The sequence below is a fragment of the Rhinatrema bivittatum genome, chromosome 2 (genome assembly GCF_901001135.1).
Source record: "Rhinatrema bivittatum chromosome 2, aRhiBiv1.1, whole genome shotgun sequence".
Lineage (NCBI taxonomy): Eukaryota > Metazoa > Chordata > Amphibia > Gymnophiona > Rhinatrematidae > Rhinatrema > Rhinatrema bivittatum.
The window spans coordinates 508,957,802-508,981,581 of NC_042616.1; the positions used below are offsets into that span (position 1 = coordinate 508,957,802).

Genomic DNA, 23,780 nt, shown 5'->3' on the forward strand with positions numbered 1-23,780 from the left:
GGGGAAGGGAAATGAAGTAAGAGGCATGGGGGTAACTTAGGGGTGTGGTGGATACTACCCCTTAACAAATATGCCTTCATACTGTTGATGCAACTTCATCATTGCTTGCTGCGTCAACAGCAGGAGCAAAAGAGGTATTGGATTCATAGAAACATAGAAATGATGGCAGAAAAAGACCAATTAGCCCATCCAGTCTGCCCAGCAAGCTCCCACACTTGTTTTCCCATACTTATCTATTTCACCAACCACCAAGTTCAGGGCACTTGGTAACTGTTTCATTCAAATTTCCTGCCATCAACGCAGAGTAATGTTGCAGTTGCATCAAAGGTGAACATAAAGCTTAATGGTTAAGGGTAGTAACCGCTGCATCAAGCAAGTTACCTCAATGCTGGTTTTCCCAGACTGCACAGATCAATGCCTTGTTGGATGTTGTCTGAATGCAAATCCTCTTTTCCACATGTATCTCTGCCGTTGAAGCAGTGAGCAATGCTGTATATGCATTCAAAGTGAAGTATTAGGCTTAATTGGTTTTAGGGTAATAACTGCTGTATTAAGCACCCAACCCCCCCCCCCCCCCCCTTATTTGTTTACCCAGCCCGTGAAGTTCGGTTATTCAGACAACAACCAACAAGGACATTGTTTTCCTAGACTGTACAGTTCAAATAAGCATGGGGGTAACTTGCTTGCTGCTCGGTTACTACCCTTAACCAAAAAAAACTGATATTATACTTCTGATCCAACTCCAATATTGCTCTCTGCTTCAACTGTCGGCGAAAGGAAATTGAACTTAAAACAGTAACCAAGAGCATGGGGTAACTTGCTTGCTGCAGCGGTTACTACCCTTAACCAAAAAGCCTGATCCTACACTTCTGCTGCAATTCCAATACTGCTCTCTGCTTCAACCGCAGGGGCCGAAATGAAATTTGACTCAACAGTAACCTATGAGAGCCCTGACCTTTGCCGCTGAGTAACGGATAAGTATGGGAGCTTGATGTGCAGAGTGGATGGGCAATTAGCTCCTTTTCTGCCGTCACTTCTATGTTTCTGTGAGGCTGCAGCTTGTTGTGATGCTTGGTTTTAAAGTAAAGGCATTATCACAGCAAAGTTTTCTTCTAGGCGTGGTGGGGGGGAATTGTAAATCTAATTTGGGACGCTGCATTTTTTTTAAGCATACTTGTTTGGAACCCTGTGGCAAAGTTTTGTAAATAAATTCAGCCATATTGCTACACACGTACAGAGTCGGCCATAAACTGGAGTTCGTGCTGAATTACCCTTTAAGAAAACGCCAGCACCGTCACCTATAATTACTGTTTTTTAAAAAAAATTCTTTGCCAGCACCGACTGTTGGCTACACCACTTGGTTTAGAACAGTTTCTATCGAAACTCACGTAGACGCAGCTCTAAGTCCTTCTCGCAAACAACAAGCAGGACAGGGAGAACAAGGCTGCCCCAACCAACGTGAGCAACCAGTGGAGCAGCAGCAGCAGCCCCGCATCATTCCCCTATCGAGCAGCTCTGCCCACGCGCCATCAGGGGGCGCAAGCCAGCAGCAACTCACGCGCGAGCACCGTCCCCCCCCTCCCTTTCCGTCCTTCTGTGATTGGCTGCGGCTCTGCTGGGAGCGAGGCAAGTCACGCGGCGGTTGGTTAGAGGCGCCACGGGCGGAGGAGCGTGCAGGATTATATGCGCGAGACCGCAGGCCCCGGCAAGGAGAGGTCGTTGGAACCGTTTAGTCGGTGGTAATCGCCGTGTTGGCTTGCAGCTGAACGCGCGCGCGCGCGGGGGAGCAGCGGGATGCTGTGCTACGTTAGCAAGCCGGACTCCGTCCTCATGGAGGTGGACGTGGACGCCAAGGCCAACGGCGAGGACTGCCTGAACCAGGTGCAACTTTCGCTCTTATGACACCGCTTCCAGCATAAAGAAACCTCCGCTATCCTTTCTCCCGCCTCCACGGAAGAAAGTCGGTTTCTTTGCCTGGAGCAGCTCCCATTTCCCGCCGCTTGTAGAGGACCCGGGCAGGCTTGTCCTGCTGCAGCTTCGAGTTATTTCTGTCGCATTCGTGGTCTCTTGTCTGGCTACGCGAGCCTGCGGTGGCGGTTGGGGGGGCGCGGGTTTCGCTGGTTTGCGAGGTGTCCCGTGGTAGGCTGCATTGCAGGGGCAGAGGGGCTGGTGGGAGGGAAGCTGAAACCGGTGGAGAGTGCTAAAGCCGCTCCTCGAATCCGTCGGTAAGCGTGGTGGGAGCCTTGAGTGCAGAGAAGCGATGTCCCTTTGATCCTGCTGTTTTTTTCTTGTGACTTCCCCCCTCTTTCCTAGTCTGAGCTAAACACGAATGGTACAGGTAACCGGAGAGCATGAATGTATTTCTCTCGTAAAAGTTGTAACTTCTTATGTTCATGTACACTCTTCGCCTTCTTGTCCTCAGATTTTTAGGCGGTAGACTTGGCTCCCCAACCCAAGGGCCTCTACAGCCGCTGATGGGGTCGGGAATCAATTTATTCGTTCTCTAATCAGTTTATTGGCAAAGTTTAGTTACTTTCCACGTACTGTAATCTTGGTGTGACTAGAGTAGGCTAAAACATCTCTTCAAACTAAAAAGTGAATAGGAGGTGAAAGTGAGACTACAAAGACATTATGAAACTGAAATCTTAAGTTCTGAAAAGATGTCTTAAATTCTGTATTTGAGCATTTGGAAGTATGTGTTTTTCATTAACTATCATAGTTTGTATGCTACTTTTTAATATTTTTTTAATTAAAACTTTTTTTTTAATTTATGTAATGGCCTGTAAATGTTTGTAAAGGCAACTTTCCTTCAGAAGGCTTGATTTGGGTCCCTAGAAGAAGAAGAAAAACTAAACTCTTGCTAGAAGCTACTTGTCTTATTGCCTAATTCATGAAACTGAGTTTGTGATATACTAATTATCTTTCCTTGAAGATGGGGGTTTTAGTTCCTTTTTATTTTTAACATGAGGTTAGTCTGAGTAGAGTATGAATAGAGGTTATTGGAGGTCAACAGTTTGACTTTAAGTTGCAGAATAAGAGAAGAACAAGACAGCTACCAAACAGATCCTGGTATGGATGCAGTAAAATATCTGAGCTAACAAACTACACCATTAAAAAAAAAAAACCCCAAAAAAACCTTTCCAGATGGCTGTAAACAGTTTTTCTTGTATAGCATTTGAAATTCCTCATTCTTTATCACTAGTTTGCATTTTGTGTGTTCTGTGGCATTACACAAAGAGAATGCATATGGGGGAGGGGGGGTTTCAACCTACCTGACAGGTGTGGAGAGGCTAACAGAGAACTTCGAGAGTGCCCTGATTGGGGTCCAGGTTAGAAAGAAGGAACTTAAGTGTTTTCAAAACATATGTGGCTCTCCTCAGCTCCCAAAAGGAGTACACCTTGTTAAGCTCATCTGTTTTGTATATTTGTAGTCTTTTATAAAAAGTGAATTTGTCCTGTTAATCTCTGTGGAATTAAGGGTCAATAAAAAGCAGAATATAAATTGTTGTAGGTGATAACTTTTTTTTTTTTTTTTTTTTAACATCTGTGACACGTTTTCAAGAGTTTGCCTCTCCATCAGATCAGTGAAGAAACAGTGCAGTTGCACAGCTTAGTTAAAAGTTTGTGCTACAGACATAAGTAAAAAGTTACTAAGCAATTTTCATTTTATAGAAACCTAATATAAACCGTATTAAGTTAATGATTTATAATTTTGTCTTGATACACTTGTGGAGGAAGCAAGAGTTAGTGGGGATTTGGTAGTTTAGCAGCTTAGCTAAAACATTTTATTTTCTCGTGTGTATATATACATCCATATGTATATACAACAACTCTGTTCCATAAGTTAGGGTTTTTTTTTTTTTTTATATATGTTCTATATTGGCTCTAAGGACTTTGCTCTGGTCTTAGGACTCAGATTTATCTACACTCAGCTTATATATGACTGAAGCACTGACCTTTCATGAGGTTTTTCAGGGCCTTCAGTGGAACTGCTATAGAGTTAAAACGTGCACTGACCTGTTAAGGTTAGCTTAAAATATTTTTGTCTGTTTAAAAAGTGGTTTTCATGCAAGTGGTTGAGTGAGTAAAGGTTTTGGCTCTGCGCACCACTGGAAAGTGATACATCTATTTCTTGTAGGTCTGCAGGCGGTTGGGGATCATAGAAGTTGATTATTTTGGACTACAGTTCTCCGGTAACAAAGGCGAGAGTTTATGGCTGAATCTGAGAAACAGAATCTCTCAGCAAATGGATGGTCTGGCCCCTTACAGACTGAAACTTCGAGTCAAGTTTTTTGTGGAGCCACATCTTATTTTACAGGAGCAGACAAGGTAAAAAAAAGAATTTACTCTGTTTGCTCCAAGATGTACACTTGTGTTTTATATTAAAATCTCTCCTTCAGTTACCTTCCCAACTCTTCCAGTTTTACCTATATTTTTTTCCCTTTTGCTAGTAGCTTTGTCTTGTACTTAATTTATCCAGCTATGTGGCTCCTGTCATTGGCTTGTGTAGGTGAAGATCTATGCATAAAGTTAGTTCTGAAAAATTTTAAAAGAGCTAGTTAGATGTGGCATTCCTTGAGCCCTTCCCTTGTCATATAGCAGACGAGCACATGAGATGAATTACGTATGTGTTTGTGATAAGGAAATGCATGTATTTTTTTTTGCCTGCATGCCCGATAATAACCTCTTAGTAGGCAGTGTTACTAGAGGTCATTCAAAACTGTCTGTAAAGCAAAGCAGGAAACTGGTCCTCCCACTTAAAATTGCTGAATGCTTTCCAGCCTTGATGGTGCCAGATTACAGTAGTTCTCATACAGTATGTCTAAGCTTTGAAGGAGAGTTGTGTGTTTGTTTTTTTTATAACTTCTGTCTGTCGTTAGGTTGCATTTGTAAATTAACTTAAAAGTACAAGGAAGGAATGTCTGAAACAAAATTGACCTATTTTGTTGAATTTCTCTATAAAATAAAACACATGCTGTACTTTGAAGATATGTTTGTTTACTTTTTATAGACATGATGGTGTGTTTGTGTGTACTCATTTTGGATCCTGATCTAAAATGTTTCTTCCATTTTGTCCTGAGGTGGAGGGGGGATGGGCATCGTGTAGTAGTAAATAAGGCTCTTGGTTTGATTAGAGTTTCTCAGGTTTACACCAGAATTGGTCACTAGGTGCTGCCAGTTATGTTTAATTTTGTCTATCCATAAAGTTTCATCTGGAGTTTTTAATGTAGAGTACATTTGCAAGGAAAGCAGGCATTTTAAAAAGCACAAGCTTGGGTTCTTATGTACAAATGATATTGGAGAGCAATGTTAAAACCATGTAGAGAGAAAAAAAGCATACAGAAAAGTGTGTAGAAAAGCATAAAACTGAACTCTTAGATATTATGAAATGTTTAAAAACAACTTCTACTTTAAAAAAAAACAAAACATTCTTTGAGGAAGGGGTCTTGCCTCTACTACCCCTTCCTAATACATGCCCGTATTTAATTATCAGCTCTAAAGTTTAAGCCTATGCTTTTTTTTTTTTCATTTAATTTTTCAGTGGTGAAGCTTTAGCTTTCAAGTTTACTTGGGATGGCTTGTGGCTTGAACTGGAGAGCTGTATGCTCTAAGCTTTCCAGCCTGTACACAAGCCTAAAACCTCATCCTTTACTTAATGTTGATCCTGTCCTGGATAGGTACTTGTTCAACTTCTGTGCTCCTTAAATTAAATGACAGACCTAGGGTGCCTAGAGATATTGGCTAGGACTAATTCATTTTATAGTAATACAGGTTGGCAGCCCTGTTTCTGAATTTAATTTTTGAAAAATTTCATGAACTGTATTTAATAAATAGTGACATTAACCTTGTGGGTTTAAGGCTCCCCAGCTGACACATTATCTTCATAAAAAAAAAAAAATTGCTTAATCTCAGTGCTTCTTTCCTTGCTTTGTGTGTTAGATTTGTTTCCCAGAATTGCGGCAAATCCAGTTCTAAGCAATTATCATAGAGGTACAGATTATGTAGCATTTTAACAATGTACCGTAGTTCCCAGTTTAGATGTCACCATATCAGATTTCTCATTAGCAGTTCCAAAACTGGTTCTAGATCAACTGGAAAACAATCATAAGTGACAGAGCTAGGCAGACCACTCCATTTTATACAGACTTGTAATATTTTCTCAAAAAATGGTTAGGGGAAGCAGGGCTGAATTTAAGATTTTGGCATTCATAGCCAGAGTGCCATGGCATCGCCCCTTTGAAACTGTGCTGGCACATTGCCCTAAAGCAAGCAGAAGCAGGCTTTTTTTTGTCGTGGATATTTGGTGCCCTAAGCAGTTACCTATGCTTAAATCTGGGCCCTGGGAGAAGATATCCACTAAGTTACATGATTTTTAAAGTAGTGGAACTGTTACGCATTTAGATAAACTGTCAACTGAATTTAAAACCTCTTATTCTAATTTTATTTTCTTAGGAAACATTTTAAGAGGTTTTTTTAAAAAGTCTTTGTGCTTCCCTACTTTTTTGTTCTCTTAATCTAAATCAAGGAATGGATCTCCATCAAACCCCATGCAAAATCACACTGAGATAAAGTTCAAGTAACTGTAGAGTGCACTTGAACTTAGAACCATTCTCTCGTTCCTAAATGTAACAATAGGTGCCCACTTCAGTAAAATGTGGAAATACAGTACAGACTGAAAATCAAGAGCTATGAAAAAATAGTTACTCTTAATTCATGTAAGCTCTGAAAGCAATACCCATTGAAATATATGCTTATTGAAACAGTGTTCTTACTTATTCATGTGCATGTTCAAAGGACATGCCAAGAGCAATAATAAAATTAAACTACTATATTGTTTCATAATCTCACAAATAGGCAGTTCAGGTGGCTGTCTTCATGTTCCTGTATAGACACTCATGGCCTTTACTCTGACTACTGATTTTGTGCATTCTGCTCCCTCCCTTCTGTACTGACTGTACCACACACTTTGCTCACAATTATCCCAGTGAAGCCCTCCTGCTGCACATATTGACTCCTCACACACAGAGTACTGTAAGCCGGGCTATGGCCAACAGTCGGGGAGGCCATGTCCAGCCATCATTTTATGACCGGTGCTTTTAACTAGTTGGACTCAAACAGGAGAAATCTGTGCAAATGAGACATTCTCAAGATCTTCTTTTAATACTCAACTAACATGAAAATACTATTTATTTAAAAGTTTTTATATTCTGCTACTTCAATTTATGTGCACTGATATGCTCTTCCGAAGCACTCATTGGAGCTAAAGGCTAGCTTACTGTAAACAGTTGGCAATGCTCTAGTTTAGTGCTCAAAAGTTTTTAGAAGTACGTACAAACAGCATTAGTGAATTTTTAATGTCTGACAATTTAGTGCAGAAGATTGCATGGAAAAGTAGATTGCTGGTATCTATTGGAATTACTTTTAGCAGTTAGAAGCTATGTCCATTTGAGTGCCGTACTTATTACTGGGGGTTTGAAAGACACCCCCCCCCCCTTTCCCCCTTCCATGATGTCCTCCTAAAGCTCTCTTTACCTAACCTGTACTCAAGTCCTGCTTGGTTAATTTACTTCCCCAAAACCTACCAAAGAGCTGATTCCTCCTATACCTTATAAAATAATTCTATGAACAGGGTATAGCTATATTTTCTCATTTTGTGTCTCACTGTTTAAGGTTCCTTTGGTTGAATTGTCACATGCTTTGCAAAAGCATGACTAAATGATTAAGTTTTTAGTCTGTGTTCTATTCCTACCTCTGGAAAAACCAATGGGTATATGTATAGCTTAAGTTTTATATTCTCTTTAAGGAGGCATGGGCATTATTCTGCTTAATACATTTAACTTGTACAAGTTCTCATTTTTATTATTGTGCATTAATTATTTTTATTCTTAAAATTTTTAGTATAGATGCTTTCCAACTATCCAGAAGGTCCAGTTCAGTTACCATTTTTTTAAAATGTTCTTGCTCAGGTATTTAAACTGCATGCAAGTACAGTGTTTCAAAACAAAAGCTTATATGACTACCCCCACTTGCTCGTGGATATTCTTCTGTGGAGCGATCATTCACTGTTCATTGTGCTGAGGTACTAGTGTACATTCAGATATTCTATTCCCTCTTTCCAGATCAATCAACAATGCCACCACCTTATCTCATAAGTCCTGTAGGTCTGTTTCTAGAATACCTCATATAAAGTGCCACTCCTTTGCCATTTCAGTAGGTTTGCCAGTTTGTTCTGGAAGATGCCTTGCCCCTTCAACATGCTGACCCCATTTTTGCTTGACATTCCTTGTAACATCCCATGGTCTAGAAGCTGAAATGCTTTTTTAGCAGTCTACATAGTCATCTCCAGAATGCAAGCAACCCTTCAGCCTTTAATCTTGTTTATCCTTGATATCCTACTTTTAAAACAATTTAACAGTGACATTACTAAAAACAGCAAACAGCATAAAGAGAGAAAACAAAATATCTTAATGCGAACATATAAACACAAGAGAACACCTCAAATAACTTCAATAAAATATTAAAAACAGTACGGAGAAATTGGACATTAAACTAGATTAAAAAGCTATGTTTTCACTGCTTTCCTTAACAGGTCCATGGTTTGTATTCTCCTCAGCCTTTCTTTCTAGTTTACATCCTTTTGGAGTCATGAAGTCACTTTTGATATAATCTGTATGGTACCTAAGATTTGTGCCAGCATGGATGAGCAGTTATCGGATAGTCAGTAAGCTGGAGGATTTTCACTATATCATGCACTTATTTCTTGTACCCTTTGAAATGTGTAAATTCAAATTTTAAATGTTAGAGAGGAAGTAGTGGTTGAAGTATTTGATATAAGATGGAATTGAGCAATGAATGCAAATGATCTTTAAAAAGGGCTCCAGGGGAATTTGGGAAAACTATAGATGGGTGAGCCTTATGTCAGTACCAAGCAAAATGGTCAAAACTAATCTTAAAGAATTTACTGGCCAATTACATAGGACTTAATGGGGAAGAAATATGGTTTTAATAAACGCAAGTCTTGCCTTAGCAATACTTTTAGTTTTTTTGTGTTTTTTTTGAAGGTGTACAACATAGATAAAAAGTGGGCGAGTTGATATAGTGTTTGTATTTTCAGAAGGTATTTGACCTAGTCCTTGTGAAAGACAGGAAGTCTATCATGGGATAGGAGGCAGTGTCATGTTGTGGATTGGTTTTAATCAAAAGACAAAATGTGTTGTGTGACACAAGTGGATTTGTAATTGGGAACAAATCAGCTAAATGGAGATACAAACAAGGAGATGTTAATGTGTTCAGGAGGACTGAACACTATAATCTATTTAGGCTACTATTATACAAGCAATTACATTCACATTCTTGAATTGAAAGCAGTATTTGTTTTTGAAACATGTGTTCTGTATTCTCAGTTTGTGTATCCATTTTTCCAGTCTTTTTCCCAATTAAAATTCACTCAAGTGTTTGTTTATCACAGCACATGTCTGGGGATTGTTGGCCAGTTCTATTGAACTTTTCTTCATTCAACTGATTTAGATTGATGGCCAAAAGATCTAGGTGGTTTGTTTTACTGTTAATGTTAAATAAAATTGTAAACCCATCTGCCTTGGCTCTTTAACAAGTTTTGATGGTTGCTATACCTTCCTGTGCTGCGACAGGACTATAAGAGTAATCTTGATGTGAAAACCTAGGACCAGGTAAGACTAGTTAGCTGAGAATCTGTAACTTATAAGTGAAATAGGCATAGGTCTCACTTGCATTATGGATCAGTTTTTCCTAACATCTTAATACTCATGTACTATTGTGAATATATGGAGCCTCAATTTCTCTAGGGAAAAGGAAGAAACCATATCAGATATCTAGGATTAAATCATTTTTGATACAAGGACATTCTATTAAAAGTTGGGAGCTGCTTTTTATGGGAAGCAGATAGTTATATCTTTGAGGCTGAAGAGAAGGTAGATATTTGTTATAATTAAGGTTATAATTATAAGGTTGTTATAATTGTAAACCGGAGTGAAGGCTACTCTGCTCTACCTCGGTATATAAAAAATGCTAAATAAATAAATTTTGACTGAGGGGAGGAAAAAAACCTGTTGAATGTCAAGATACAAAAATAATGTTGAAAGACCCCCTTTATGGGTCCTATATTATACTGGGTTTTTATATATAGTCCTAATGACAGTCACCCTTCCTGAGGAGTTTTCTACTAGCCTTAAATGATTTCATGGTAGGGTATGTACTCTTTTAGAGAAGAGGAGACTACTCTTACTTTGAATCACTGCTTTGTGTAGAACTATCCTTTCACCTAGGAATGGACAAGACTGGAAGACTAGTCTAAAGACAAAAGTTAATTTGGATATTTGCCCCTTGCATCCTAAAGAAAGACATTACTCTTCACTCACTGATGTAACTCCCACACACTGCATAGATTTGATATTGTATAGCCATAATGCTGTTTAATATTAAAGATGGAAACTGGTTCCATAATATGGATTCTCACATTCCAGCTAATGTGGCTCTTTGGTGTGAACTGCTTCATCAGTCATTTTGATAACTTGAAGGATGCTGTAGTTAAAGCTTAACTAAGATGCAATTAACACCTTAACTTGTATGAGGTGGAGATTATCCTGGATAAACTGAGGCAACTAAAGCTATGTTGAGGTTGTCCCGAGAAACAACAGCACAATGTAATAACTCTGAAGGCTTTGCAATGCTTTTTAAAGTTGGTAGATTTGTATCTGTTTATGTACCCTGAATATAATACAAAAATTGCGGAGGCTAGCACTTTACCGAGCCAGACTCCAGGATCCTTCTCACACCTCCAAAGCTTGCTTGCTCTCTCTCCCCCCCCCCCCCCCAGCCCAGGTATCAGCTATCACAGGCTTCTGTCACATGGCAACAACTTTTTTCTCCTCTGCTGGGACTACCTCTTTCTCAATGCAATTACCTTCCATCTTCCAGAGAGCAGGGAAACAATGCAGTAGCTCCAATTGTCCCTATTCAAGTCAAAGGCCTGCTGGGCCAGCCCTTTGGCATGGGCAGGGAAAGCCATGGAGCTATAAGATGGCAGGCTGAAAAATCTTTTGAATAAGTGGGCCAAATCAAAGGGTCCCTGTAGGCCAGTTTTAGCCTACAAACCATAGTTTACTTCACTAACAGGCCGATACAGTACAGTGCACTCCGGAGCGCACTGTTAACCTGCCCTTGGACGCGCGTTTTCCCTTACCCCTTATTCAGTAAGGGGAGGAAAATGCGCGTCCAATCCGCAGCACCTAATAGCGCCCTCAACATGCAAATGCATGTTGATGGCCCTATTAGGTATGCCCGCGCGATACAGTAAGTAAAATGTGCAGCCAAGCCGCACATTTTACTTTAAGAAATTAGTGCTTTCCCAAAGGTAGGTGCTAGTTTCTGCCGGCACCGGGAAAGTGCACAGAAAAGCAGTAAAAACTGCTTTTCTGTGCACCCTCCGACTTAATATCATGGTGATACTAAGTCGGAGATCCCGAAGAGTAAAAAAAGTTAAAAAAAATTAAATTTAAAATGGGCCGGCGGCTGTAGGGCCGAAAACTAGATGCTCAATTTTGCCGGCATCCGGTTTCCGAGCCTGTGGCTGTCAGCGGGCTCGAGAACCGCCGGCAAAATTGAGTGTCGGCTGTCAAACCCGCTGACAGCCGCTGCTCCGGCTACCGCACCACTTAATTTGCATACTGAATCGTGCGCACCAGCGAGTGGCTGATGCGCGCGCCGGGAGAGCGGGCATTTTGTTTTGAAAACAAAATACAGCTGTGCAGGAAGATAGTAAAGGTGGAACTGCAACTCCTGGGGAAATACTGAATTCTTGTATATTGTGGTGTTTTGACCAATATAATGGCAGTCTTTAAATTTAAAATATACAGAAAAATCTTAATAAAGATGCAGAGTTCCTTTAAAATATTTTGAGCAGAATTTCCCTAGAAGTACACTGTCCCTACTCCCCTGGTCAGTCTCCTTTCAATTTGCCCTCTCAGGCCCCAACCCCTCCACTCTCTCTCCCCTCTCCCTCTACACTCAACCCCTTCCACTATATCTCCACTCTGAGTTTTACCCCTCTCTCAATACTGCTGCTCACACATGCTCCCTCTGGCCCACACACACCCCCTCAGACAAGCTCCCTCTTTTGTGCACATACACACTCCCTCATAAAGGCTCATTCACATGCACACACCTCTTCACACAGGCTTCCTCACAAAAACCCTCACTCCCTCAATACACAATTCCTATTTCTCACACACACCTACATTCTAACATAAGCTCCCTCTTTCTGGCACGCATGTGCTCACACCCTACACACGCTCACTTTCACCAGGGCCTGCTTCATCTTCACTGCAAGCGGCATGGGCTCCACTTGTGGTTTGCACCATTTTCACTGCGAGCAGAATACTCAGCTCACAGCTGCTTGGGACATAAGAACATGCCATACTGTGTCAGACCAAGGGTCCATCAAGCCCAGCATCCTGTTTCCAACAGTGGCCAATCCAGGCCATAAGAACCTGGCAATTACCCAAAAACTAAGTCTATTCCATGTTACCATTGCTAATGGCAGTGGCTATTCTCTAAGTGAACTTAATAGCAGGTAATGGACTTCTCCTCCAAGAACTTATCCAATCCTTTTTTAAACACAGCTATACTAACTGCACTAACCACATCCTCTGGCAACTAATTCCAGAGTTTAATTGTGCATTGAGTAAAAAAGAACTTTCTCCGATTAGTTTTAAATGTGCCCCATGCTAACTTCATGGAGTGCCCCCTAGTCTTTCTACTATCCGAAAGGGTAAATAACAGATTCACATCTACCCGTTCTAGACCTCTCATGATTTTAAACATCTCTATCATATCCCCCCTCAGTCGTCTCTTCTCCAAGCTGAAAAGTCCTAACCTCTTTAGTCTTTCCTTGTAGGGGAGCTGTTCCATTCCCCTTATCATTTTGGTAGCCCTTCTCTGTACCTTCTCCATCGCAATTATATCTTTTTTGAGATGCGGTGACCAGAATTGTACACAGTATTCAAGGTGCGGTCTCACCATGGAGCGATATAGAGGCATTATGACATTTTCCGTTTTATTCACCATTCCCTTTCTAATAATTCCCAACATTCTGTTTGCTTTTTTGACTGCCGCAGCACACTGAACCGACGATTTCAATGTGTTATCCACTATGACACCTAGATCTTTCTTGGGTTGTAGCACCTAATATGGAACCCAACATTGTGTAATTATAGCATGGGTTATTTTTCCCTATATGCATCACCTTGCACTTATCCGCATTAAATTTCATCTGCCATTTGGATGCCTAATTTTCCAGTTTCACAAGGACTTCCTGCAATTTATCACAATCTGCTTGTGATTTAACTACTCTGAACAATTTTGTGTCATCTGCAAATTTGATTCTCACTCGACGTATTTCTTTCCAGATCATTTATAAATATATTGAAAAGTAAGGGTCCCAATACAGATCCCTGAGGCACTCCACTGTCCACTCCCTTCCACTGAGAAAATTGCCCATTTAATCCTACTCTCTGTTTCCTGTCTTTTAGCCAGTTTGCAATCCACGAAAGGACATCGCCACCTATCCCATGACTTTTTACTTTTCCTAGAAGCCTCTCATGAGGAACTTTGTCAAATGCCTTCTGAAAATCCAAGTATACTATATCTACCGGTTCACCTTTATCCACATGTTTATTAACTCCTTCAAAAAAGTGAAGCAGATTTGTGAGGCAAGACTTGCCCTGGGTAAAGCCATGCTGACTTTGTTCCATTAAACCATGTCTTTCTATATGTTCTGTGATTTTGATGTTTAGAACACTTTCCACTATTTTCCTGGCACTGAGGTCAGGCTAACCGGTCTGTAGTTTCCCGGATCGCCCCTGGAGCCCTTTTTAAATATTGGGGTTACATTTGCTATCCTCCAGTCTTCAGGTACAATGGATGATTTTAATAAGTTACAAATTTTTACTAATAGTTCTTTGCTGTAAGCAGGATGGGCTCTGTTTATGGCATGCTGGGGCCTGTAACAAATTGTGTGCAGAAACTGGAAATTGTGAGCAAGCGTGGAATGCACTCTGTAGGAGTGCAGAACTTCCCCAGGATGAAACTGCCATGTTACTACTGCAGCTCATGAAGAGTATAGCATAGTCATCTATCATGCTTTTTCAACTTAAGAATTTAAAGTGTGTTTCAGGAAAATTGTAAGAATAGACATTAATCCAAACAAGTTACAGTATACACTTCAATAGACTTAGGGCACTTTAGTGGTATTAGTACTGTCTCCTGTTTCCCCAATTCTATTTTTAAATATAGTAGGGTCATTTTAGCACAAGTAAAGCATGACAGATACAGTTAGTTGTAAACTGGGGTAAATACTGTGGCAGAGTCAAGTTCCAATTGGTGAGCAGTTTGTGGTTCCTGACAGTGAAGTTCTGCGGCATTCTTGATATCAAATGAAAGTGTGTTCCAGAGGATGGAGACTGAACCTGACAGTTCTTTATCGGATGATTGAGTCTTAATTTTGCAGAGGCTGGCACAACCAACAGAGCTTGAGGTAGTGAGCGCAGCAGGTGGGTGGCAGTGTAAGGGGGGGGGGGGGGTGAAACAAGCATGTGCAGGGTTAAACTTGTTTGTCCTGACTCCTCCCCCTGTGTGCCTTTGCATCTGTGGAAGTTCAGTGGCTACAGTTTGAATTCCATTTATGAATGGGCAGGAAACATCAGCTCAGGCAATCCTGTGTCCAAAGGTTTTTTGAAAACAAATGCAGTGGGATGAGGGTGGGGCTGGTGTTAAGTTTTGAGGGTTAAAATGTGCACATCAGGTGCAAGGTTATTTTTTACATAAGGGGGTAATAACTAATCCCATCAACATGGTATTTACATGTAATTATTATTAGCGATGTATGTTTTGGACGAACGGATCCCCTTATTGAATATGGGGTTATGGACACACATAACCTGTGCACTAGCCTGAGCACATGGTATTGCATTAGCCTGTTTGAAACAGCTACAGAGTTCATTGGCTGAGACTAGAGTGGAAGTATACCAGTCAAACATCTCAAGAGCTCTGCGTGCAACTGGCCTGCATGGGAGGGTGGCTAGAAAGAAACCTTTACTGAAGAAAAACCACATCAAAACAAGTCTGGAGTTTGCCAGAAAACATCAGAATGACCCAGCTAATATGTGGGATAAGGTTTTGTAGTCAAATGAGACAAAAATGGAGCTTTATGGCCAAAATTCAAAATGCTTTGGGGCTGATGCAATAAAGTACGCCCAGCCTAGGTTTACATGCAGTTGGCCACATGTTTTAGAAGCGCTAGACTAGCACCCGATATAATAAGATTAGCCTGCCAAAACGCTCACCCTAACAAATGTGTAGCCTATAGCACTTATCTCCCACCCCCATGTAGAAAATTGCTGGGCACCCAACATGCACTTAAACACAGTAAAATTAATGCCAGTCCCAGAGCTAGCCTGATCAATCCACAAGTTAAGGGCTCATAAATTTAAAAAAATACTGTCCTGTGTTTCCTCCTACTTAGTATTGTCGTGATACTTAAATCTACTGCTTGTGGTTTTTAAGAATAAAGGATTGATGTTTAAAAAAAAAAAAAAAAAAAGACATTCTGGGCGCTCAATATAATGCTCCAGGCCAATTTTTTCCCTTGCTATTGTGTGTGTATATTAGGTGAAATCAGCCTGAAGTGGGATAAATTGGATGCTCATATTAAAACACCTGTTGCAATGTGGGCATAATGTCTCCTAGGCGCCTGATGCATTTGAGTGTTAGGAAAGAATTATGCGTCCCTAACATGTCCGTTAACACAGCACGCAAAATAAGTGCCCATTTTTAACATGCATCTTATTGCCGTTTGTGGTGCACAGCCCATTCCTCAGCAAATACCATCCCAACTGTAAAGTATGGGGGTGGCAGCAGCATATTGTGGGAATGCTTTTCCTCAGTGGGGATTAGGCATCTTAAAATCAAAGGATGGATGGAGCAACATTCAGGGAGATACTGCAAGACAACCTGCTTCAGTCTACTAAAAAAAAACCAAAAAAAAACCCCTCAAACTTGGAAGAGTTCACCTTGCAGCTGGTCAATGAGCCCAAGCCAAGGCCAAAACAGCACAAGAATGGTTTGAACAACAAAAAGTTGAATGTTCTACAATGGCCAAATCAAAGTCCAGATTGCAATCCATTAGAGAATCTGTGTTGCTGTTTGAATGCTTATGGACTGCAATTTTCAACCAACCTGGAGAATATCTGCTAGGTAGAATGGGCAAAAATCACTCTCAAACAGTATGCAAAGCTGGTAGAAACTTACCCCAACAGACTTGAAGCGGTTATTGCAGCAAAAGTACCAAGTACTAGTCTGAAGGGATTGAATAGTTATGCAAGCAGCACTCCTTTTCAGTTTTTAATTTTATTTTACAAAAAATTGGAGAAATAACATGATTTTGAAAATTTAATTTGAGTATACTGGTTTGCAATAACAATCTGTCATTTATAATTTCCCCCCCCCCCCCAAGTTTGACTTTTTAGCTACTTCTGCAAGCCACGGTGTTTCATCACAAACAAGTAGTCATACTGAGAGATGGCTCTGTTTTGTGAAGTGAAATGATGAAACAAGTAGGGTAAGCTGTGGTTCCTCAGCTGTTCTGTAGAGAAATCAGCGGGTTCTTGTTAAACAGTGTTGAAGTATTGGGGTACCCTGGTGACACTCTTTCTCTTGAAAGAGCCATTTAGGTGGTGAAACAAGAGATCTTTGTCAAAGAAGAAATTGGGGTATCAATTAATACAAGGAAGCAATCAGTTCTACAATTGATTTACAGAGCCAACACTAAGATGATGAAAACTGGGGTAATAACTGATGTGAGAGAGGAAACGGGGCAATTTCTAGATCAGGAACAATTTCCTGATGGTCAGAGGAATTAATGTATTAATTCTGACCCCCAAAATATTTTTGAGAGGTTTTCCCTTTAAAAAGAATCAAAGGAACTTTTGTTAGTGTGCTTCATCTGTGACGGGGCACATGAGTACCCCACAGAGACATTTAAATTGAGGAACCACGTGGAAGCATTTTTATTTTTTTGTGCAATATTTTGTATGAAGTGTTAGTTTTTTTGTATTGTAGCAAAAAATGAAAATCTAAAAAAGATAAATGTAATACAAATCTACAAGAATATAAATAACTTGTTTATAAATACTTCACAATATTAAATAGCTCAAACCGTATGTTTCCCACAGTGATTCAGCAAACTTCAAAAATTAAATATCCCCATTCATACAAACACCATACGTGCATACTTTGAAAGACTTCGAGATGTGGGTTTTTTTTTTTTGGGGGGGGGGGGGGGTTAAGAATCACTAACACTGCAAAGAGTTAAATTTCTTTGCAATTCTTCCATTTATAACTAGCCCAAACACAAGCTTTTTTTTTTTAGCAAGATAGCCATTTACAGTGCTATTACAGAATTGAGTCCCAACTTTATCAAATCCTTCCTCAATTCCATTAGAAACCATCTGTTTTCTAGTCCTGTTATGCCATGTATGTTTTTGCCAAATGTATGCAGCAATGAATCAACACATTTGCTTAATTTGCCTGTGACGACAGTGGGAGATTCCAAACTGATCTTTTTGTTACATGTTGGTACTTCAAAAAGTGTCCACACAGGAACCAATCGGATATCATATGTTTACTTTCAGTTCATCCCATCCACATAGGAGTCGTTCAGATAAGATATTGTATATTCGATTTCAGTCTATACAGGTTTGAGCTATTGTGTAAAGAACTTTATAAACAAGTTATGTAGTCTTGTACCCTAGGTGTGTGGATGTAACTTGATTTATTTATTATTTATTTATTTAAAGGCTTTTATATACCGGAGTTCATGCACTTGTGCATACCACTTCGGTTTACACAGAACAAGGAACAGAAAATTACATCAAACAGATTGAACAATTAAACAAATATACAATTACATCCAACAATTGGGTATAAATAACATGGCTAACTTAGTAGGAACTTAGAGTTTGAGGTAAAGGAGAGAAATAGTACCAAGTGGTAACAGAACAATGTTAATAGCTAAATAATAAATATAAATAGTAAATACAAATTCTTATAATAAATACAGGTGTTTACAGATTACAGTCTTCATGAAAAGTTTACTTCATGAAAAGATTTGTATGTGTGTACATAATGGTCCACTTTTACACCAATCAGTATAAGTGCAAATTGTTTTATGTATGTATACACATACCCTACTGCATTTGTTTTCAAAAACTTTTTGGCAGAGGATCTCCTGAGCTGATGTTTCTTGCTTGTTCATAAATTTTTTTATGTATGTTATATTATACAGAGACACATGCAGCCATAATAGGGCTTGGTGTTGAAATGTAGTGTATAATCCATTGTATAGTATGGCATAGTTTATTTTTTGTTAGATGACTCAATATGCAAAAAGCTTTATACAGAACCATGTGCATATTTTTTCCTCTTGTAGGCATATGTTTTTCTTGCATGTAAAAGAGGATTTGTTGGCAGGCCATCTGCATTGTTCCTCGGAGCAAGCAATAGAGCTCAGTGCATTGCTGGCTCAGATCGAGTTTGGAGATTATAATCAAAACACTGCCAAGTACAGCTATCGGGAGCTGTGTGCCAAGGAGCTGGAAGCAGCCACTTTAAACAGGTAAGGAAATACCTACAGTGTCTGAAAAGTAAAATATTAAAAATCAAAAGGATAAGGCTTGAAGCTCTTCCTGTATGTAGTTGGTAAGCAGCAATTGTGTTCATTTTCTCTGGGATCAATATTTGTAATAGAAATGATAAATGCTAATATTTGCTGCTAAAACCTGTACCAGTTAATACTATAATTAGAAAACTTAAATGTATTTGAAATGAATACTATACATTTGTCTGCTTAGTTCCAATATTTAAATGGTAATTGTTTCCCAGGATGGATATAAACTGAGATTAATTAGTGGGATTTGTGACCCAAACTGGTAGGAAAGCCGCCGCCTTAATGGGATGGCAGTAATAACCACACAATTAGGAACAAGTAGCTAACACCACTGTTGGTTGGTCCGTGATCTTACAAGAAGTATGCATCCTGTTCTAAGTTTAGGATTGCCAACTCCGGTCCTCGAGCCAGAAACAGACCTGGTTTTCAAGATATCCACAAAGTCCTTGCAAGTATCTTATGCATATTCAATCTCCATCACATGCAAATCTATTAAGCATATTCATTGTTGATATTCTGAAAACCAGGTCTGTTTCTGGCTCTTGAGCACTGGAGTTGGCCACCCCTGCTGTAAACACTTTGATAACCTGTTTCATGCAATACCATGTTTCTGCCAAACATTTTGATTTATAGTCCTTCAGACTTGAGCATTAAATTTCACTGTAAGTTTTTTGTTTCTTGTTCTTTCTCCTTCTAACTGCATATCATTTGATGTCACTGTATAAAATTATAAGCTTTGTCAGCTTTTATCTGACATCTAAATTTAAGTTTTTTGGGGGTTTTTTTGTTTGGGTTATACAGCATCTTGGATATGCTTTAACACTTGTTGAACTCTAAAGAGCTTTGTCTTTCTGGTTGTTTATGATAATGAGGTCTGAACACTGGGCTAGAGCTATGCTGCTATGTGTTTTCACAGCAGTTGTCTTTCCACTTGTGAACTTTCTGGCAGTTAAAAGCTGGCACACAGATCTAAGCAATTGCCACAACTGGGCATATTTTTTTTTTGTTTGCGGAAGCTACTTCAGTACTCAGGACATTATATAGTGAGACTCTCATTTAAGGGGGTATGTGTGCGTGTCTTACATTTTGGTCTTCCTCTATCTCTATCCATAGTATTATTGTAAAGCATAAAGGCCTGGAAGGAATGAGTCTGGCTTCAGCTGAATACCAAGTTCTGCAGATTGTTTCATCACTAGAGAGCTATGGAGTGGAGTGGCATTCTGTAAGGGACAGTGAAGGACAGAAACTTGTAATTGGTATTGGACCAGAGGGTATATCTGTCTGCAAAGATGACTTCAGCTTGATTAACAGGTATTCCAAAAGAAAGTACTATCAAATCCAGCAAAAAAATAAATAAAAATAAAAGCCCATGAGAGAGAGAATCCAGAAGTAGAGGCATCCATATGCACTAGAAGTCCAACTGTTTTCATACAGAACTTGAGAGCATAAATATGCAAGAAGAGTCCATATATGAAGAATATTACAGGTCTTCAAAACTTTCTATTTTGCATTATTCTGCATCCATGGGTTAGCTTATTTGCCTATTAATGCACTCTGTTACCAGTGCACTACACTTTATTCTAATTCCACTGCATCCGATTTGGTATGACTCCTGGTGCACATGGTTTTAACAGAAATCCTGAAGGCTTAGGTCCCCCCACCCTATCTCATTTTACTGACCTTTTTCAAAAATTCACTCACCTGGCTGGCAGAGAGGAACATGCAGTGGTCTTCATTCTTATCAGGGCTCAGGAGACTGTGGTGGATGCAGCATCTTTAGTCCTGTTCAGGGACTGGAAAAAGCAGAAGCAGTATACTTTGGGGCACATGAGTAGGAGTAAGAGGCAGCAGGACTGGCCCTGAGGTTGGGGAGGTAGAGGTGTGTATTCAGAACTAACTGGGTGGGGAGTTGGGGGGAAACAGGTCTGAAAAGGTGGCTAGAGAAGAGAATTGCACTGGGTAGGGGTAGGATATCAGATGACACAGTGGAAGGGGTCTGAAAGGGAGCATTGGAGAAGGTGAAAGGACAGGGGGCTGCAGAAGGGAACAGGAAATAAACTTACAGGGTGAGTGGGGAGGGAAAGGGATGGTGTGGAAGAGAATGCTGTACTAGAGTGTACACTCAACGTAAAAGAGAACTTATAATCCCATCAGTGGTCCCCCTCTTTTCTCCACCACAAAAAATTGGTAGGGAGGCAGGAATAATGGTGAGCAAGACCTGGTAAAATTTAAAATCCCTTTGTGTGCATCCTTTCTAGCCTGTATTTATAGCTTGTGTAGTATATGTATTTTTAGCTAGCAATATAAATGGGGCATTGACCATGAAAGTCAGTTTTACTTCACTTACTATTTGTGAGCCATTATTGGGAATTCGTTATTTTGTTTTGAAGGACAGCTATTTGTTCTCTACCTCATCACTTCTACTAGGGTAATATGCTTTAAAAAAAACCAAACACCTTTTCTTTTCAGAGGGTGAAATTAAGCTGGTTTCCCATGCTTTAAATTTGTACCCTTCAAATTACTATAATTTATTTTTTCTCCACTTAGGATTACCTATCCTATTGTTCAAATGGCAACACAATCTGGGAAGAATGTCTACCTGACTGTTACCAAGGAGTCTGGGAATAGCATAGTTCTTCTGTTCAAGATGATCAGTAACAGGGCAGCAAGTGGTCTATACAGAGCGATAACAGAAACCCATGCATTCTATCGGTATGTATTGCTGTCTTGTGCCATATCATTGCTGTTCTATCTTAATATTTAACTGAGCCAGATCACATTTCTAAATGATAGGCAAAAATGATAGAATAATGAATTTTCCTTTTAAACTGTTCTCCTGTTTATCCCTTTTCTGAACAGTTTAAAACTCTGTCCAAGGTGTTTTATTGTTGAAACTTTACCTTTAAAACTTTTTTGTTCTCCAAACTTGTGCTTGCTGTCTCTGCTTTTCTATTGTGCAAAAGTTTGGCTTCATCTGCCCATTTGTTTAAATGGTTAGGTTTCCTTTGTTTCAGTAGTTTAATCTTTATATATGCAGCCATAAAGAATGTGACAGGCTTAGATGATGTTTGTAATAACAAGCAAATTGGATGATAGTATTCTATTTTTTTTTCTTAGATGTGATACTGTTACCAGTGCTGTCATGATGCAGTATAGTCGAGACTTAAAGGGCCACTTAGCATCCTTGTTCCTGAATGAAAACATCAACCTGGGGAAAAAGTATGTCTTTGACATTAGACGAACATCCAAGGAAGTTTATGACCATGCAAGGAGGGCTTTGTACAATGCTGGCATTGTGGACTTATTACCAAGAAATGACCAAAGTGCACAAAGTTCCCCCCTCAAATCTTCGGATGGAAGCTTGAACTGTAACAGTTGTGAGGGCCTGAGCTGTCAGCAAACAAAAACTCTCCAGGAGAAACTGCAGAAACTGAAAGAGGCCATGCTGTGTATGCTGTGTTGTGAGGAAGAAATAGATTCTGCTTTCTGCCCGTGTGGCCATATGGTGTGCTGCGAGGCCTGTGCTATCCAGTTACAGGTAATACTGTTAGCTTTCTTTTTTTTACAGTGTGTACATCATGGTTGTTACATTGGAAATTTTTTATAAGTGAATAGAGAATTCAACTTCATTTGACATTCCCTTCTGTAGCTTTGATAAGGAATCTTGTAATGTCATTTTTTAAAGCAATAATCTAATGTTTTCAAGTGTGACAGGAATGAACTTCCATGGTAAGTGTTTTTTGTTTTGTTTTTTTTCCAAGATCAGGCTAGATTAATCAGCTACACAAGCTGATGACATCTAGCGGCAGAGATATTGAGTATTTCCTAGAGTTTTGAAAAGATTTTCATGTGGGCAAGGGACTTTTGCCTAGCTGCTGTCAGGGGTTTGACACTGCCACCCCGCCCCTGGGCTATGCAATGCCCCTTCTTCCTGCCTCACTGGCCAATCAGAGGATTCCTCCCTTCTTCCTACTCCCACTGGCAGGTAGAAGGAAGGAGGCTTCCCATTGGGCAGTGGGGACAGGAAGAAAGGAGGCTTCCCATTGGCCCACAGGGGCTGGAAAAAGGGAGAAGTGAAGTACAACCAGGGCAACAGGACACCGGGAGCCATGACATGGTTGAGAATCACTGGTCTACAGACCCTTGCATCCTAGGTAGACCAATGTAACACCGCCTGCCCTGAAGTGAAAGTGCCCGTCTCTCTGTTTTTAGAGTATGTGTCATATTCTCTCTAATAGAGGCTTAGTCTTTCTCATATGCGCCCCCCCCCCCCCCCCCCCCCAATCCCTGGTGTTCAGGACCCCTCTGGCTCAAAATCTCCAGACTTGTGCCTCATAAGGACCAGCAGTAAAGTTATGCAGGTAACATGTACACTTGCCGTGATCAGCCTTTGCAAAATTCGTGGTTACGTGTGCAAGTCTTGGCCCTGCCCAGGAGCACTCTAGACCTCCACAGTCTCAACAAATTTCTTCAAAAAGAAAAATTCAGGATGGTCTCCCTCAGGACCATTCTTTCCTTATTACAACAAGGAGATTGGCTCTGTTCTCTGGACCTGCAAGACGCCTACACTCACATCCCTATTTCCCCACAACATTGAAAATATCTACGATTCATAGTAGGGCAAAAGCATTTCCAATATCGAGTACTACCATTCGGACTGGCTTCAGTACCTCGGGTGTTCACAAAATGCCTTGCAGTAGCTGCTGCACATCTAAAAAAACAGCATTCATGTTTTTCCCTACATTGACGATTGGCTCATCAGGAGTCAGTCCAAGCAGGGAGTTCTTGCTGCTCTAAAAAGCACCATGACTGTTACATTCCCTGGGATTCCTAATCAACTATCAGAAATCACATATGAACTTGTCTCAGCTCCTCACCTTTATTGGAGCAGACCTAGACACCACAGTCGCAAAAGCTTTCCTGCCGAACGACCGTGCACACAACCTTGCAAAACTTGCAAATTCTCTGAGCATGTGCAAAGTAGCCTCTGCCCATCAATTTCTTACACTACTGGGCCACA

General features: G+C 40.1%; 1 protein-coding gene across 3 annotated transcripts in view; it reads left to right on the forward strand.

Annotated features, from left to right (window-relative positions):
- Positions 1 to 1,641: 1,641 nt before the first annotated feature.
- Positions 1,642 to 23,780, forward strand: part of MYLIP (myosin regulatory light chain interacting protein) — a 29,169-nt gene continuing 7,030 nt past the window's right edge. The window contains exons 1-6 of one of the 3 annotated variants that reach the window (XM_029590692.1): positions 1,642 to 1,881; positions 4,139 to 4,329; positions 18,524 to 18,709; positions 19,874 to 20,071; positions 21,308 to 21,472; positions 21,878 to 22,298. In XM_029590692.1, coding sequence (XP_029446552.1) covers positions 1,795 to 1,881; positions 4,139 to 4,329; positions 18,524 to 18,709; positions 19,874 to 20,071; positions 21,308 to 21,472; positions 21,878 to 22,298 — 1,248 coding nt within the window. In that variant the 5' untranslated portion in view covers positions 1,642 to 1,794. Of the gene's footprint in view, positions 1,882 to 2,314; positions 2,339 to 4,138; positions 4,330 to 18,523; positions 18,710 to 19,873; positions 20,072 to 21,307; positions 21,473 to 21,877; positions 22,299 to 23,780 lie in introns of those variants that run through there. The other 2 variants (XM_029590694.1, XM_029590693.1) reach the window with 2 other exon arrangements.